At 39.2% G+C, this 19,680-nt stretch overlaps 1 protein-coding gene across 2 annotated transcripts in view; it reads right to left on the bottom strand.

The window, feature by feature from the left end:
- Positions 1 to 19,680, bottom strand: part of nbeab (neurobeachin b) — a 201,267-nt gene that overhangs the window by 74,128 nt on the left and 107,459 nt on the right. For both annotated transcript variants that reach the window (XM_087851111.1, XM_087851113.1), the window contains exons 35-38: positions 18,957 to 19,021; positions 16,899 to 17,007; positions 13,358 to 13,524; positions 1,305 to 1,429 (exon numbers count right to left, since the gene is read on the bottom strand). In XM_087851111.1, the coding sequence (XP_087707237.1) occupies positions 1,305 to 1,429; positions 13,358 to 13,524; positions 16,899 to 17,007; positions 18,957 to 19,021 (466 nt within the window). The remainder of the gene's footprint in view (positions 1 to 1,304; positions 1,430 to 13,357; positions 13,525 to 16,898; positions 17,008 to 18,956; positions 19,022 to 19,680) is intronic.

Here is a 19,680-nt window from a genome sequence, read left to right as displayed (position 1 = left end):
CTGCACAGTGAAGTTTGACAAATAAAAATGTGTCTGGTCTGTAACTGATTCTTACCCTTCATCTGTATGAGTACTAAAGCAATTTCATAGAGTATGTTATAGAGGATTTTCACAATATAGGTCATACCTTGGAAACTTTCTTTTGTTTTCTTTTTCTTTTTGATATGAACTGAGTTAAAGTTATCTTAAGAACAATAAATAAATAACAAAATACAGTAAATGTCAGTGTTGAGTGGAAGGTGAGTGGGAGGAGAGTTTATTGCGGATGTTCTGATCTCTTAAGCATTTAGTGCCACTTTATTTATTGGTAGGCAGTGTTGATGCAACACAATGCAATTTCTTTGTCAAAGATTCTTAAAAGCGCTTTGATATTTTTAAGTGAATTTAAAAAATACTAATGTAACATTAATTGACTTGAGCCCTTCTTACAATGGACTCAATGAAGAGCTGAAAAGCCACGTTTGTACTTATCGAACGTAACAGTGGACCCACTATAAAAAAAAAAAATCTGAGAAATGCTATTTCTATATGGGTGGAGCATCATCCACTGAAACACCAGCACATGATGTACATACTACAGCAGCCATGATAGCGCAAGAGCTGAATGTAGGCAGATGACATCCCGAACCCAAGCCACCAGTCTGTTCAGTAGCTCAAAACTGAGGCACAATGAGGTCAGGGAACATTGTCATGATCATGCATGTGTCTGCAACCATTATAACAAGGCTACGCTGACGACAAAAAGTTCCCTGCTTTCTGTTTTCCATAAAGTTAAAATGGGTCTTACTATTAATTTCAGCCTCAATACAGTCAAACTTGTGCCATTAAACATCTGCGCTGCTATTCAATTACAGACAGGAGAGTATCGCCAAGGGATTTTAACAGTACTGAGTAGCTTTTAAAAGTCAGTGTGGCAGGATATAAAGAAATAACCGACAAAAGGTGGTGGGCAATGCTGCAAGGCTGCCTCGGTCAATGAGAAAGGTTTGAGGCATGAAGAAGAAAATAATAAAGCGGGAGAGCCAATTTGCTCTAGAGTATGTGTTGCAATGATAATAAAAAGTGCAATAAAATGGATGTGTCATGTTCAATTCACAGGACTCATAAAAAATGTTACCTATAAAAATTTCTGCTAAGCAACATGTTAAACTAAACGGACAAGCGGAGGCTAAACTTTAATCCTTTTTCAAAAATGTTTTAATGGCAACATTGAAGCATGTAAATTGGATGTGAATTTTTAGTGCCTTAATTATGAAAACTTTCTTTTTTTAAATGCACATTCCATAAAAATGGGAAAAACTCACCATACTCTTGCAGTTCCTTGCATACGACATCTAGGTGGGTGGAGCCAAATGGGTTTCTGACAAATCTCCGCCTTCGCCGCAGGTCATCTTCCCAGTAGTCAAGACGCCAGAAGTCATGCAGCTGACTATGGAGGAGACCAAAGGACAGGCAGGTTAGACAGAGCAAACAATGATGGACTGATTACACCAGCCACGTTCTTATCAGAGGAAAACATCTTGTGGAGAAAAACCAGGCCATAGTTAGAAGGCATATTAAGCTGGGCCTCTGCATACTGCATGCACAGACCTACTAATGTTAGTCCTGCTAATGCTATAGCATCAGAAGAGCAGGGAGCAGCAGCAGCCGCTGCACGCATAAATCACTAGTACTCCCATTAACAAATACAGCATCAAATTACAAGTATAAATGGCACAGCTTGCCTCCTTTTTACAATGTTTTTTAACAAGTCTTGTAAATCAAAGGTAGGAACCTCAACGCAGACAGCGTGGAGTTTAATGATCGGGGTCTCGGGGCGGTTGAGGCATGAGCCTATAAAACAAGCCCCCTCCCTGAGTATGTGGAGCCATGATTAAAATAATGTGCTGAAATATTCATTGAAATGATTCCCAGAGCCCTGGAGCAACCCAATAGAAAATTGCATTTTTATTCATTATTAATAACAGCGAATTAGGGTGGTAAAAAAAAAAAAAAGACAGAGAAAGAAGAAAACAGTTCCAGCATGTGGTAACCATCTTTGTAAATGATTATTTCAACATTAGTGAGGACCTGGGATAATTTTATTGCTTGCAGCTAATGCAAACCATTAAGCACCACAACCAGCATTAGGTTTCTAAGTGCTGCTTGTTCCAACTGCACGCTAGCTGGAGCTATTTCAAAGCCTTTATGTTTCCTTTAGAGGGGAATACAGCAAGACAAGTCTTGCTTTAATTTACCTTTACCAAGGAGAAGGAAAAAAATTGTATCAACTCTAGCTGACAGACGAGAAATCCTTACATCAGCTATTCCAATTTTAACCAAATGTGAAGAAATAACACATATTTTCCCTTTGTTTTGTTCTCTTTAACAATGACGCTATGTGCGAATAGGGCAGCGCACTTCAGTACCTCAACATTTGAGCTCATTTTATTATACAAATACAGGGCATCTGTAGATCTAGAAACAGAATAAATCTAGAAACAGGCGCTCGAATCTCAAAATAAAACCTTGGACGGGATATTGAGTGTTCAAATCCAAGCTGAGATTTTCCTGTGTGCGCTGGATACAGTAAGACCCTGGCAGGCAACCATCTATTTCATTGTATAGTTTCTGCCCCCTTCCCTGCTACAGTACTGAGGGAGTCTAAACAGATTAAAGTGTTAGAGGGGATCACATCACAAAATATAGCCTTCTTGCTCCATAAATATAATATCTACCAGTGTCAGAAATCAAGAGGCTCAGGAGACTTAGCCGGGCTCTGACAGCAACATGAGCTCAGTTTCAGTTAAGTATCAATCAAAACTGAGTGTATATGTGTGCTTCTGTGTGTGTGTGTGCACATGTTGTATGCGCAAAGTATCATGAGCTGCTGTATGCAAAGCAACACTGAACGCCTTGAGCTTGTCCCCTGTCAATCTCCCTCAAAGCCTCACTGAAGAAAAGAGAGATGTCAGTGGGTGGAAAGGAGACACCCACGTAAATGATATTGTAAATGCGAGATTACACAGTGTGAAAAATGTAAATCCACTGCAGGCAACTGGGCGATTACTGTTGAAGATTATGTCCCCTAATTCTTAGTACAAATACACAGCAGATGCCAGTGGGGGATAAATCTGCCTCTTTGAAGAGTTCCCTGTAACAGCATTAACTAAATTTGCTGCATTTTACACAAAGTGCTTGTTTGCTTATTTGAGTACGACTTCAAGCCAAAATATCTTCATTTGTCTTTAACAGCAAGCAAATACACAACAAACCAAACCTCAATCAACTGATTAATGAGTTGGACGCTGGCGTTTTTTTATGTCTCCTTGCCTGTTTCGGCCTGTGCAGATGGTTTCAGTTTAAATCTGCTGTTTGAGGAGGAACTGTGATATTCTACACTATGTGGTCAGTGCTGGACCGGATTTGGACTGTGCCAAAGTGCTGTGCTGAAGGAACCTCCTCTCTGAGGGTGGTCCAAAAACTGCTCAGGAGGATTGCAATCCTGATGGGGATACACAGTTGGATGGCATCGAGCTCCCAGCTGCAGCTCTCCAATAGGGAAATGGCAATGAAACACTAAAGAGCACGTCCATGTCTTAAAAGCTTTGTAAGAAATGAGAGTTTGTTTTCTTTTTCCCCAAACGCAGCAATTTCCTCATCCATGGGCCTGAATTTTAAAACTGCACTTGGATAATGTATGCACACATTTTTACTGTTTAATATGCTGCAAAAGCTAACAATCAACACCAATCTCTTCATTTTTAAAAAAATTCAGATAATCAGTTTTTAATATAAGTAATAAAACACAAATCCAGCTACAGAGTCATTAATAGAAAGATAGTGTGTTGTCTCAGTAACAAATTGTCCATCCAACATCATTCATTAAGGGATGGCTGGAGACCTTTCTTATTTGACACATCAAATGTGTCTGGCTTCATGACAACCATAAAGAATTGCTGTGAGCCGGCCCGCTAGAAACTGGCAAAATTTATTAGTCCCATCACCCATCAATCACCCAAATGGATTTCAAACCGCATTTTAAAAGCTAATTTTCCAGCACTGATAACCTACAGGAAACGGGAACACCATTATTTATGGCCGCTTTCAGACTTGCTAAGTGCAGTAAGATAAATTTGTAACAGGACTATTGTCTATTCTCTGCTTTTTCAAATATGTATTTAAAGGGCATCTTTCCTCAGGGAGCCAGTGTTGAGGTCTATGAGATGAACACCTAAGTATACGTGAAACGTAGGTTGTTGAAAAGAGAAAGCTAACTGGCGTAATTCAAAATAATAACAGTTTCTGGGAAATTATATCATTCCAAAAAATGTTGGCTTACATTGGGTTGGAGGGTGAAATCTATTTTATGTTGCGGTTATAAAAGGAGCAGAAACTCCATAGTTTCCTGAAATATTTCTGATTATTTGGCAAATAGTATTGGTGTTTATAAAAAAGTTGAAACTGTGCCAGGCAATTCAAATCATCTTAAATGTAATAAAACTATGTAAGTGATGGATTAACACATTGAAAAGTAACACATTTTTGTAAACAACAACAACAACAAACTTTATTTATATAGCACATTTAAAAACCAGTGGTGTACCAAAGTGCTTAACATGCAAGAGAGTAGGATGAAGTAACAGGGAAGGATGAGGGCTATGGCAAGGTACCAAAACATGCTAGCAGGTTGAATGGCATTAAAAACACAAAAGCAAAAGAATTGCATATAAAAGCATAAAAGAAAACTAAGTGTAAAGGATAAAACAGTCAAAAAAAATTAAAAATGATTAAAAGTAATTAAGAATAAGCCAAAGATAAAAATAAGCATTAAGCTAACTAACAAGCAAGCGTTAACTGGTAGAAAAGGCGAGGCTAAATAAGTGGGTTTTTAACTGCGATTTGAAGGAATGGATGGAATCAGACTCGTGTATAGTGATGGAGAGGTTATTCCATAAATACGGTGCAGCCAAGGCAAACGCTCGGTCACCTCTAGTCTTCAGCCGGGATCTCGGCAGTACCAAGAGTGACTGGGAAGATGATCTTAGTGCTCTAGTAGGGGTGTATAATCTAAGTAGCTCAATGAGGTAGCTTGGCGCTATCTTGTTAATAATTCGGAAGGTAAGCAGCAGGATTTTGAATTTAAAGCAATACTTAATGGGAAGCCAATGCAGATCAGCAAGGACAGGGGTAATTGAGACACGCCGCCCACTACCAGTAAGGAGACGAGCAGCCGCATTCTGAACAATTTGGAGTCTATGGAGGAGAGTAGAGTTAAGACCGAAGTAAAGTGAGTTACAATAATCTAACCTAGATGTCAAAAGGCGTGGATAATCTTTCCAAGGTCCCTATGCGGAACATAGTGTCTGGCCTTGCTAATAAGACGCAATTGAAGGAAGCAAGATTTAGCAACAGAACTTAAAAGAACTATCCAAAAATACAAATATCCAAATATTTACCTGCAATACAGTTACGGGAATAAGGCAAAAACATTGATACAGCAATAAAATGTATCACTTCCTCTGGCAATTACAGACAAATTGACACCAAATACTAGTATTTGCATTAACACAGACAGGCACAGTCAGTGGATTTTGCCACAAATTTGCATTACTAGAGTCACTCCTTCATGACTTATTACTGTAAAGCTTATCAAAGGAAAGAAGGAAAAAGCGACCATAAACTGACTGGCAATACAGAAAAAGACATTCAGAGAGCCATAAAAGCAAACAGAAGGAGAAGCAGAAGGAGAGGAATGTCATCTAGAAAACATAACAAACATCTATAAAACATAAGAAATAATAATGATAGTGTACATAAACTGACAAACCGATGTGGCAAAAGGCTGTGTTAGGAAATTGTCATTCTTCTGGGCAACACATTGGGAAACTTCAGTTCAGTTCGATTCTGTTCAACCCAATTTTACCCAATCCAAGTCGCCTCAAGGGGCTTTATATTGTAAGGTAGACCCTACTAGGATACATACAGAGAAAAACCCAACAATCATATGATCCGCTATGAGGAAGCACTTTGGCGAGAGTGGGAAGGAAAAACTCCCTTTTAAAAGGAAGAAACCTTCAACAGAACTATGCTCCGGTTGGGGGAGTCGTCTGGCGTTGGGGGGAGGAGACAGGACAAAAAAAGGACAAAAAACTGTGAATGAGAGCCAGAGATTAATACCAACTAATGATTAATGTTTAACTAAATGAGTCATATTTTGAGTTGCTTTGTGGTTTCTACCGCTATTTAATAATCAAACAATATTTTCATGACTTGCATCTATAGGCTCTTTATAAGGTAGAAAATTAATGAAAACTGAAACTTTAAAATCGTCAAATGGGAATTTTCAGACACACTTAAGTTGCAAAATTGTATATAGGTCTATACAGTTAAGTCCATATATATTTGGACATTGAGACAAGTTTTGTTTTTGTTTTTGTTTTTTTACCTTTTTTTACCTGTTTACTAAAACAATTATAGTAATGTCATTGTCAATTGAGCAGATAACAGGTCTTCAGTTGATTTGAGGTGTGGTGCTTGCATTTGGAAGATTTTGTTGTGAACAGACAATATGCAGTTAAAGGAGCTCTCATGTGCGTGAAACAAGCCACCCTTAACCCTTTCATGTATAGTGGTCACTACAGTGTTAATGGTATACTTGCACATAAATCTACATTGGACACTGATGTGTCACTCCATAGCCTGCCATCCCCTGATCAGTCAGTTGTCCACCTAAGTGGACATGTAAAAAACTTTTTGAAAAGTACGTTTAAAAAAATAAAGTTCAAAAATAATTTTTTCCTGCCTAAAGATGAATAAAAATACTTAAGAAAAAGAAATACCAATTGATAATTCATGCATGAAAGGGTTAAGCTTTGAAAACAGAAAAAAAAAAAATCAGAGAAGTTGCTACGATATTAGGAGCAGCAAAATCATCCTGAGAAAGAAAGAAAGGACGGGTGAACTCAGCAACGCAAAAAGGCCTGGACGTCCATGGAAGACAACAGTGGTGGATGATCGCAGAATCACTTCCATGGTGATGAGAAACCCCTTCACAACAACCAGCCATGTGAACAAAACTCTCCAGGATGTAAGTGTATTGATATTGAAGTCTACCATAAAGAGAAGACTGCATGAAAGTAAATATAGAGGTTCACTGCAGGGTGCAAGCCACTCATAAGCCTCAAGAATAGAAAGACTAGATTGGACATTGCTAAAAAATAAAAATCTAAAAAAGAAAGCTTACTACATCATCTGTAAAACGCAGTGGAGGAAGTGTGATGGCTTGGGTGTGCATGGCTGCCAATGGCACTGGGACACTAGTGTTTATTGATGATGTGACACAGGACAGAAGCAGTCAGTGTTCAGAGACATACTGTCTGTTCAAATCCAGCCAAATGCAGTCAAATTGATTGGAAGGTGTATCATAATACAGATGGACAATGACCCAAAAAACAGAGCCAAAGCAACCAAGGAGTTTATTAAAGCAAAGAAGTGGAATATTCTTGACTGTCAATCACCTGGTCTTAACCGAACTGAGCATTTCATTTGTTGAAGACTAAACTTTGGACAGAAAGTCCCACAAAAAACCAACAACTGAAAGTCGCTGCAGTTAAGGCCTGGATGAGCATTAAAAAGGAAGAATCACCAGCATCTGGTGACGTCCTTGACTTCCAGCTGTCAATGCCAGCAAAGGGTTTTCAACTAAGTAGTAGAAATGAACATTTTATTTTCAGTTATTTAATTTGTCAAATTACTTTTTGAGCACCTGAAATGTTGTGTTAAAAAGAGAAAGCTTTAGTTCCTCACATTTTAGGCAATCTTTTTGTTCAACCCACTAAAATAAAAGTCTGCACTTCAACTGCATCTGAGTTGTTTCATTTAAAATCAATTGTGACAACGTGCAGAACCAAAATTAGAAAAAGTTCTCTGTCCAAATATTTATGGATCCAACTGTAGAACTAAAATGTCAGCATCCATCTATAGCCTTTGAGATGCAATGCATCTTTTTTGGAGCAATGGCCTAATACGTTACAGGCCAGCTACTTAAGAGTCCTCAACACTAACTGAAATATGCACCTATTTCTCTGTAACTTCACATCTGTAAATGTAATGAAATGTATAATGCCTTAGAAATAAGTGACCACAGTGATCTGTTGTCAAAAGCAATAATTAACTTCATGTTTTTCAAGCCATTTAAAACAGAATGGCTCATAAAACTTGCACAGCGCTCGATTGCAGACAGATGAGTTTCTCATGGTTAAAGATTTTCTTTTTATTCTATTTATGCTCAGAGGGGATTTGTGTGAGGCAGTCGGGAGGAAGGACAGGGACATGCTGATTCAATAAAACACCATTATACTCCTTTTAAAAAGCTTCCATTGGTGACATGAGTAGGGGGTAATTATAATAAATGCCAGTAATCACCAACAATTCTATTCAAAGGAGCAGCGACTGGTTTCTGTCTCACACACACACACACACACACACACGGACACTGAAAACGCGCCAGTTTTTAGTGTAATTCTGAGGACAAGCGGTCTTTTCTTTTTCTATTTGCCGACCTAACAGGCTCTGACTATGTGATCTAAAAAGTGTGAACTAAAAAGCGCACGAGGAACGTGTTTGAAATGACTCAGTTAAGGTAAAAATGGAGTTAAAGTAAAATAAGGAGACAGTAATAAATAGTTCACTTGTTATCTAGCTGCTCAACCAGTGATTTCTGCCATAGTAGTCAGTTCTCGTTCGCCCATTTAACACTGATTTATTGAAACCTATCTTTTGTGTACATTAAAATGACAACCAGACATGTGGCACTGTAATGACAGGGACCTCACACGCCATGAAAACCATCGGGCAGTCTGCAGAGGCTGCAAACCAAAGCAAAAAAATGTGAAAACATCTTCTGTCAACCAGCACATTCTTCTTCAACATACAGCTGTTAGATTAAAAAACTAAAAAGACACAAAAAAGCACCCTGTGCATGAAAGTTGTGACTGGCAACCATATGGTGATGAGCCCGTTGCGTTCAAAGTAAACTATAAAGTAAGGAAAAAAAATACAAAGTAATTTCCTCTATAAAAACACACCAAGTCTGATCATGTGTCTCTCGAATGCCAAGTGTTAAGTGACTGTATGGTCAACATCATGATTAGATTATCACAAAGGGCTGCAAATGCCACACAATACTTTCATCTCTTTAATTTCACGATAGCTTTTCATCGCTGTTCTCAAGACTGCCGCAGACTTTAGGTTACGAAGCTAAGATCGAAATGCTTCGGGTTACTGGATATGACTTTTCTTTTGTTGATTAAGAGATAGAATGGAAACACACTGAAGAACGTTATTGGACAAAGACAAAAGGACACAGCGGCAACAAGATTAACTCCAGGTCATCTGGCATAATGAAGACAGACATACGAGGGATGAGGAGCCACATTGTGCTGTTGGTGAGCTCCCCTGGATCGCCAGCTTTCCGGAACCTATCTTTCACTGGAAATGTGGCACAGTCAAGCAATGCCCAGCTCAATTTCAACGCCCACTGAAATTGATGATTGCGTGAATGGGCCTCTTTCCAGAGATAATTAGCACAGCGTACAAGGTTAAGAGGGCCCCAAGGGAAGAGAGCCTGGTGTAGGTCAAGAACGAATGTGAAAAAGAGAGGATAGCAGCGAGCGAGAACAAAGAAGCATCATGTTTTCAATAAGATCAAATTAATGAAGATTATAAAATGCACCCTCACTTAGAGGCTGTTTTAAATAGAGCTGCATTTTATTGATGTACATAGTAGATTTAAAAAATAAGAAAGAGCAGAAACCGCTTTGGTAGAGTGGATGGGAGATAAACATCTAAAGTGTGCATGTGAACAGAAAAAAGGTGAATTAATTTTATAGCAGCTTCTAAGATTCCCCTTTTGATTTTACAATATTTAACAGAGTACTTCAGATTAATCACAAGAATGTAGGATCATACACGTTTTGCTGCTCTGGACGTCAAGTATAAACGTGTCTTTGAATTATATCCAGTATGTTGCCAGATTAAATTTTGTTTTTACTGTCAGGCTCAATTGGGGACCTTGACTTTTGTTTTCTGCCCCAAAGGGATCATCAGACCTCAACCCTTGCAAGACTAAGGATCTCTAAAGGAGCTCACACCCCCACTGTGGTAGTAGATTTCTATTAGAATTGATAACCCCTTTCAGGAAGGACCAAATACTGCGGGCACATTGTGAGTAAAAAGGTTCATTCCATCACAAAGTTATTATCCACGGGCAGATTGTTACCATTCATCACGTGCCAGAGATGAAACTCACTGTTAGTCAAGGGAAACGGCTGTTTCACTGCCTCGAAACAGATCAATATATGCCGCCATTTTCCTTTTGCTCCTCTGCTACAAAAAAGTAATTATACAGAAGAAATGTTGACAATCAATAGACTAGTCAGGTAAGGTTAAGGTCTGCTGTGGAGGCCAGCAGAGGCTCCTCTGTCAGCTGTCAGTGATGCTACTGAACTCAGACGCCCGCATGGGAACAAAGAGAAGCTTGTATGCTTCAGCTCCCTTTTACATTTGTGTTAGGTTGGCTGTGTCGAAACAGTTAGTATCAGTGCATGAAATCCAATGAATTTTCAAGTGTTTAAAGGTATGTGTGTGTGTTAATGTAATGCAATATTAAAATTAGACCTTTAAATATATAACAAAGTATAATACAATAACACATATGAAAAGAAAAAAAAGAAAATGAACAAATACACCATTAAGCTGCCTTTTTTACTCTAACGGTGTATTCAAAAAGACTTTAGTTGCATAAAATAAAGTTGCAGTTTAACTTTGTAGAGAGAATTTATTGTGCTGTCACAGTACGGTAGTCCCGTGCTGCAAAAGTGCTGGATATTAGTCTTCAATGAATTCATCAGCATCGCCTTGACATCTACTTTCACTTTAGACGAGCCTGAACTTTATAATCCACTGGCAGGGTTCAGAGGTCAACAGCAGAGGGGACCAGAGGGCAGGGAAAATCACTCTCTCCCTGGAAAAAACTCTGACATCCAATTTTCAACTTGATTTATCAGTGTAAAGCTAAAATTGATAGGGTGTCATTACTGCACAGGGAGCTGTCTTGGAGAGATGTATCAAAGCCTCCTCATTTTGATTTAGCACAGCGGATCAATACAACCCTATACTGTTTCAATTTGAGGACTATTGATTTTTCTATGCTGACTCCATACAGAGGGACATTCATCATCAAGCAAGCATATAGTATGGATCCAACGGGCCACCATAGGGTCTGATCTGCGTATTTTTCAGGCAGATCATATGACTGTAGAGCAGCTGTTTTAAAGACGTGTACAGATCATTTCCTCATTTACCGCTCCTGATGTAGGTGCTGCAACACAATTTCCTAAAACTGTTTGCTCTAATGTGAACAACAACTTAAAATCAACTGGCTGCAGATACCAGGAATTCAAAAACAGAGAAATCTAATACTTGGGCATCTAATGAGCAAAGCTGCAAACATGCGGTTTAAAAAAAAAAAAAAAACACTAAACAAAAAAAAGTGTCAGTAGTCTGACTACTGCCTTCCTATGAATAATTTTGTTTATAATATATCCTACACTAATGATAAATATCCCTTGGCATGTCCCCAGGCAGAGCTTGGGAGTTAAAGGCAAAGCAATTTCTGTGCAAGACGGTAAAAACAAACATTACTAACTAAAGGTTCACTCCCTCCCTCTCACACACACACACACACACACACACACACACACACACACACACACACACACACACACACACACACATAACAGACAGCCACCTCAAAATGCTTGAGGGCTTTATATTTTACAAGAGAAGCATAAATGGGAAAGTTAATGTAGCATTGAATAAGACTGAGCTGCTGAACTGCAACACTGCCTTGAGCTTGTGAGCATATTGCATCATTTTTCTTCACCAGCAGGTTACCATTAAATTTGAATTTGTTGGAAGTTTTGCGGTATCATTTACAATGCACCCACGCTCAATAACCTTTTGTTTCAATGCAAATGCTATGCCTCTGAGAGAAGCTCCATAAATATTTGAACAAGAGCCCAGAATTCAGTCCAATAGATTTCCATGGGTAGTTAAGGTTCAGTCAGTTTTAAGAAAATCTGTACTTGGACCCTGAGATCCTCACAGTCACGGTCAAAATATTAACATAATATTAAACACAGTGTTTGGATAAGGTCAGTTTTTCTGCCATCGTTCTGGAAGCAATTGCAATACATTATTGCCTCTAACAAATCCAAGTGTCAACAGGAATTGCAGCATGTGATGTCAATATACATGCATTTGATAAAATTAGACTGGCTACTGCACACAATGTTCCGTGAGTAGAAGGATAAAGAACAAATTTAGCTGCTTAGAACATCTACTGATTTTGATGGGAAATGCTCGAAACATTAAAAACATAAAAATTAGTACAACATTTTTTCCATATTATGAGGAAACCTGGTTTAAGATCTGAAACAAATTCACGCTCAGCCAACCCAGTCGAACATCTGCACTGTATCGTTAAAACGTAATAACAAACTTAAAGCTACTGTTTCAGGAAAGACGCAAAAATTTGGCAAATAAGCAGTTGCGGTTTGTGTATAAAGTGGCAGACTTTCGCTCAACTGGCTGCTCTTGAATTAATTTTATGTGAACAAATTTACTACTACTGCGCATTTCTACAACTGGCCTGTATAATGTGATGTGGATATTTAACTCAAACCGCCTGAGGCTTTCCCTGCACCAAGTCATTGTTCATAGTTCTGCTATTATAAAAAAACTGCATGCTTTTTGTCATATCTGTAATTCCCAGCCATAAGCCCAGAAGAAAACAAAACAGCTTGCTGTGACTCCTTTGTTTGTCTAAAATAACTAGCTGTCAATGCTTCTAACCAGCCCTGCATCCATGGGACCATGTGGATGATAGTGAAAAGTAAGCAGCAGAGTGGGAGAGCTGGTGGTTGTTTTAACAGGGCCCATGGGGAAGGCTGCAACTACCACCAGGTGCTGGGCTGTGTTACTGAGAGGGTCAATGAATGCCTGGATAATGCTGCAGAAACACCCCAACCCCCGTCTTCCACCCCGGTATGTTAGATGACTGGCCAATCAGCTGTCCCCAGAGGATTAAGCCACTCTGCACTGTAATTGCATTTGCTGACCTGATTGCTGACCCTATCGGATCCTGGGAAAATGACATTAACTGGTGGCCCTATCCTCTGACTGCAGAGTACTGTGAACAGGTAACTTTTGTCCTGTAGGTTGTACCTAACATTGAGTGGCTATAGTTTATCTTGAAGTCTTAACATCACCCATGTAGGTCTGCAGTTAAACTTGTTCAACTGTGGGGACCTACCTCTGGGCCAGCGTGCCCCAGGCACCGTGCTTGTTGGTGAGGATGTTGACGATTTTCTGCTTTAACTGGTTGGCTGTTACATGGTCTCTGTGCTTAGCGGCGCAAATCAGGTGGTCACACATCTTCTCTTCTTCTTTTCTGTCAGCAGCATACTGAGCACAGTTAGACTAATTTCAGATTTAAGAAAAGAGAAGAAAGAAAACAAATGTGTTAATCTCATTCTGTATTTATAGATTTAGGTACAGTATCTACCATCAAATTTAATGTTGGACATTGTTCTAATAGCATTTGAGAATGTCTTACTTGAATAAAGTCAGAATAATATATACACTCTAATGGAGCATTTGTCACGTCGAAGAATGTTATAGCTTCATTCAACACACTTGAGTGCATAAAGATATTAGTGGACAGCTGAGAGATATATTTCTACTCCCTTGGAGGAGGGCACTAAATCACTGCAAGCACATGAAGGCAGTCCATTGCCTGACTGTGGACAGATGAGGCTTCATGTTAGGTAGCTTTGGATGGCGCTATTAGGGGAGAAGAATATAGCCTGTCAGGGTTTACAAAGCTACAATGCCATTATATCAATAAAATGTTTGTGCTGTCCACGGGTATAGCAATGGGTTAAAATGTGAAGATTTGCAGTTGTCTTGTAAAACAAACTGTGTAAGAACATATTGTTTTATATAATTCAAATCATAAATATAAAATAAATCTACTTGTCAGAATGTTTAAATAAAATACAATGTGTAAAATTTGCAGCTTTACTTGTAAACCTTTTTCCTGAAGTCAGCGCAACAGAAGCGCACCAGGTAGCTAAATGTAAACTAGAGGAGCACATGCGACTCTGTCTCACTAGGCCACCCTGAGGGGAACTCTTGCTAATATTCGCAATCTAATTTGCTAACAGAAGCTGGAAGTTAATTGAATTTCCTGCTTTAAAATTTGAATTCTGTCAGATATTATACTTCAACATATACCTCATAAAGCGGATAACTCAATCTCCGCCCGTCACCTCACATTACAACGTGACGCCGTGACAAATATCAAACATTATTTATCACTTAAAGCATATGACGCTTTTTCCTGACACCAACTTAATTGTAAAACTGTCTTATCTGCGTCCTGAATCTTCAATCTTGAAGAGTGGGTAATAAAGTAATGTCAGGCCTAGATGAAAAGTGTAGGCTGTCTGGAGTTGGCAGACAGAACGGATGGGGCCAGGTACACTTCCCCCTTCTCCTGACATTGCATATCTAACCGTCTCTTCCAGTTTATCTAGCGGGTCAAGGATCCTCAAGAACTGTATATCAAGCAGCTGTTTGAGGATGGCTGCTTCTCCCAGATAAGAAACTCATCACTACTCATATGTACAAGCTGTTAACAGAGCTGGCGGAACTGTGTGTGTGTGTGGTTTTGTTCGATAGCAAACACACATTTTGATGTTGAACAGTCAGACTGGTAATACTTCATACACAACTGTTGTTGCGATAATCGCATGATTATAAAACTTTGTGAAGAGTTAAAAAGTGCAGTACAGTGTATTTTTGGCTATTATAAAGTTGTAATGTTGCTGTTTTAAATATTTTTGTTTTAAAGTAAGCAGGTGGTGTTACAATCAGAAATCAGTGTTTAAAATCAGAAGACCAAAAACCTGAAAACTACAGTTTATGTCCTATTTAACTCAGTTTTGTTTTCCGCTCTAGTCTATCTCACCATTACTGCGACCCCAACCCTGTGGGTATCGCAAAGATAGCCCAACAATATTTGAAACCCCCACTAATGAGGAATTAAACTTTTATTATGATACCAAATTAAACAAGTGTATTAATCAGATTTGTAATATCTACCAAACCATCTATCCACTTTTGTTGTCTAGTTCGGGGTAATATAGCACGGAGAATATTGTGCATTCTGATGATATCTGAATTCAATGGTTATCATTTCTCACCTCTCCCAGCTATGATGTCAACACGATGCAAAAATAATTCATAAATCAAAGCTGCTCACTCTTTCACAACAGCAGTTAGCTCTGCATGTTTGATATGGTAGATATTTGCACTGGATAACCTTCCATAAGAAACCCCCAAAGGGATCTGTGTCTCCTCCTGGGATAAAACAGGAGATTTTTTTGCTTTTTAAATGAATGTGTAAACCAATACACAACTTGCTAGTACTTGCTTTCGCTTTATGAAATGCTTTAATTCTTTGTGGCAAACATTCAACACGATGTTGGAAACACTCCTCAGAGACTTTAAGCCATATTGACATGTAGCATTACACAGTTGCAGCAGATTTTTTCCACTGCACATCCATGATTAAAATCTCCCTTCCCGCCACATTCCAAAGGTAAGCTACTGGATTGATATCCGGTGACTGTGGAGGCCATTTGAGAGCAGTGAACTCATTGTCATGGTCATAAAACAAACAGACATTTACAGCAAGCATATAGTCTGGTAGTGGTATTTAAGCAATGTTTAGTTGGAACTAAGGGGTCCAAGAAACTTTTGCCACATCATGACATCACACGCAGCCTGAACCATTCGCTCAGGCAGGATAGATTGATGTGTAATTGAGGCCCTACCATTTAAATGTGGCAGCAAAAATTGAGACTCATCAGACCAGGCAATATTTTCCTAAACTTAAGTTGTCCAATTTTGGTAAATCTGCACAAACTGTATCCTCATTTTCATGTACTTCTGTACCAGTGTGGTCTTCTTCTGTTTCAAAGTTCAGTGTGTTGTGCATTCAGAGATGCTCTTCTGCATACCTTGGCTGTAAGGAGTGGTTCTTTTAGTTATGCTTGTCACTAACAATCCCGCCATTTGTGCAAAATCACTTTTTTCCCACAGTCTGATGTTCACTTTGAACTTCAGAAGGTTCTCTTGATTATGCATTTATAATTTCATTGAGTTGCTGCCATGTGATTGGCTGATTTGAATCAATGAGGTGTACTTAACAAATGGCCAGTGAGTCTAATTTATTGTAATTATTAACCTTCAAATAATAATTTGCTGTATTTGAAAAAATACTACTTACTTTCATAACATTTATTAGTGATTAGTGTTTTTATAAGGTCTTACTATATGATTTATTATTGTTTTTGCTATTACTCCACTTAAACCCTAGTGTTTCCTTTCATATCTCAAATGATGGTTTGATGGGCGTAGGCTAAATACAGACAAAGGGATTTTTATCCCCCGAGTTAGTTGGCAAAAGCTCATATCAAAATCCTAAATTAATATTGCCGGGATCCCTTTGCCACCAATAATTAAATTTATATGAGTTGTAAGAGCGAGGATTTAATCCTCGTGAGGACACAGAGGGACACGATTACTGAGCATATAAAGTTGAATGTCTGTTTTATACTAATAGGATTTGTTTAGCGCTCATTAGCAGATTGTCAAAATCTATTCACAGCAGATGGTGAAACTGAAATTTGGTCAATTGAAATATTGAAATAGTGTATTTACTGTTGATTCAGTAAGCTGTGCAACTCCGGGCAGGCCTTTAATGCTTTCAGAAGCATAGTTTATACCTCAAACTCTGCGTGTTTGTGCACGTCCTCTGCTCGCTGTCTGTTGAGGATGAATTCAGCCTCGTTGGCGACCCGGACTATGTGGTCCTTCATGGCATGGCAGAGCAACCTTTAATATTGCAAAGAAATTTAAAAACAGGAGAAAAAATAAAATGACTATGCATTTCAAAGACACTCCAAAGGAAAGCACAGTGTAAAGGCAAATGTAGCTTGTCAGGACTGTGTAACATTCTGCTTAGTGAGAGAGGAGACTGGTAAACAGAATCATTTGTCTGAGTTATGTTGCAAGGCTGCAGGTCAGTGACAGACCCCTCTGTAGCATTAAGGAGGGAATAGAGTGTCATTAGAGCACTGGAGCCTGTCTGCCACACTCCTGATTGACTGAGCATCCCTTCCCACTGACCAGAACATCCACCCAGAAACTGTATTGCTGACAAGCCTGGCGGTGGAAAGCTTCTCACATGGCTGAGTCTAGACACTCCGTGGTCTCCACCCACATTCACACATAGGTTCCAGTATCTTTAATAAGTGAAAACACCGTGGATATTGTGTGTAGATTACATGCCATTTTACACACCATTAGGCCAGCTTTGTTTTAATTAAAACACCCCTTGTTCCTCTTCAGTGCTTGATACAGATTGTAATTTTCCCTCCCATCCCAAGGAGAGGCAGTAATCCCAAGGCTGCATTCATCAGCTGCTCTCGCCTCTTTAGTTGTTGACAAGCACTCGTTAATAGACAGAAGTTCACTGTTCAAAGACAGAGGCTGACAACGCCAAGCTTTGTTTCGAAACCAAGAATAGATGAGAAAGCAAGTTGACAAGTGATATTTGGAGATGGAAAAAAAGACATTTACGCGCTCCACCAGACTTTTTGTGGTATTATTTCATGCATAGAAAACACTAATCAATCACCATTCGCGCCATGACGGGAGTGAGGGTGCTTAGCTGCTACAACAAATGCAACTAAAACTTCATTATGCCAAGAGGGGGGCTTGATTATCATTAACATTTCTACTTTCTTTTGCTACAACAAATGTCTTATCATCAGTCATTTCAACAGCATTAAAGTTAAAAGGTTGTTTTTTTATTTGTCTTGGTCCTTTGACTGCTTCCATGTGTTGATTTGGAATGCACCTCCTGACAGAGCAGAGGCGCCGCTCTCATCTCATGTTGGCATTCATTGACATACAACTCATGAAACACATTAGTTATAAAAGTAGTAACACACCTTTCTTTCTCAATAGCTATTTAATATGATAATGTATGGTGCTAGAAGCAGCAATAACTTAATGAATGCTCTTTCTCTTTGTTTTCATGAGGGGAGGATAAATGGCCTCTAAAGTGGATGTCGGATCTGACTGCGGAATAAGCTTAAATAAAATATCCACCTAATCGAGCATTGTTAGCCTGCCTGTTAATGGCTTGGAATTCAAACAGCTGCATTATGAAACATAGCTGAATGTTCTGTTGCACATACAACAGATACAATGTCTATGTCAGCCACGCCTTGTAAGGCAAACAGATTTACCAGACTACAGCTACATATACGTCTGTCTAGTTAAGCAGAATAGGTGCACAGAGATTTGAGTAAGACTGGAAAATTATGTGTCTGTCAGCAGCACCCTGGACAGCGCCGTGTGGCCCTACTGACTGAAGCTCTTTGTTCCCGAGCCAGCGGGGGACTCAGAGAAGCCTGGCTGGGCTCAGGCTTGAACCTGGGCTTCGAGGAGGCCTGGCCAGATGGGTCAGCAGATGGGCAAGGAGGCTGAGCCGCCCCTGATCTGCTCGACAGAAAACACAGTCTGGCCACACCCAGGGAGGAAGAGGGAGGAATCAAGAAAAACACAGCAAAAAAGACAGAGGGACAAAATACAAGAGGAGGACCCGAGACTCTTATGTTATCCTCTCACAACAATCTTATTTACTTTTACCTCCAACAGAGCAGCCAAGAGGAGCAAGAGGTTTATGGGCAATCTAGTAAAAAACAGGGGGATTAGTAACCCAGTGTCTGGCCTTGTTGTTTAATCTTATGGATATTAATAAACTGATACTTTACCTCCCTTCATTAATTAGCTCAATGAATGCCAGTCCAGCATTCTTTTGAATCGAGTTCTGCCACTCCTGAAGAGAAAGAAAAAATATTTATTACTCACACAAGGACTGCATGTGCATCTAAATTACCATAAAGCTAACAGAATAATAAAAAAAGAACACATCAGAAATCTTTGCAAAGCACATCAAAAGTTAAAACAGACTTTGCAGCCAATATGCAACAAGATCATTCGGAAAAGAGTGACAAGAATCACATTTCGTCATGAACATTTTATATTTGAAACTGCAATTTAGATACAGTTTCATAGCTTGTAATTCAAGTACGGAAAAAAAGCATTTCGTTGATATATATCCTTTGAGGAAAAAAAATAAAGTGATAGCTATAAAAAGCTGAAATTCTGCACCACATGTAAGACCATCCTTTCTTCCTCTGTGAAAAGATCTGTAAACACAGGAGAGATGTAATTGTGGGATGAAACTGTATCCTCTCGCTTAAATACAGCCATTTCCTCCGTCCCTTACAGTGACAGATTACTGAGCGGGCTCACTGAGCCCTGCAGTGAGTGCCTGGAAGGAATCCGAGTCCTGGGCCAGAGTGCCAGCACTTGCTGTCTCACAACATGCTCTGGAAATGATTAAAAAGCAGTTTGAGCGCGCGCCTTTCACTGTGGGACATTCAGCTCTCCTGTAACCTTACTGAGGTGCAAATGGAAGAGAAAATAGAGAAG

Source organism: Neolamprologus brichardi, chromosome 14, assembly GCF_056152115.1.
Source record: "Neolamprologus brichardi isolate AB-2024 chromosome 14, ASM5615211v1, whole genome shotgun sequence".
NCBI lineage: Eukaryota > Metazoa > Chordata > Actinopteri > Cichliformes > Cichlidae > Neolamprologus > Neolamprologus brichardi.
The sequence above is the reverse complement of the archived record's forward strand: the minus strand, read 5'-3'. Positions and strand labels throughout refer to the sequence as shown.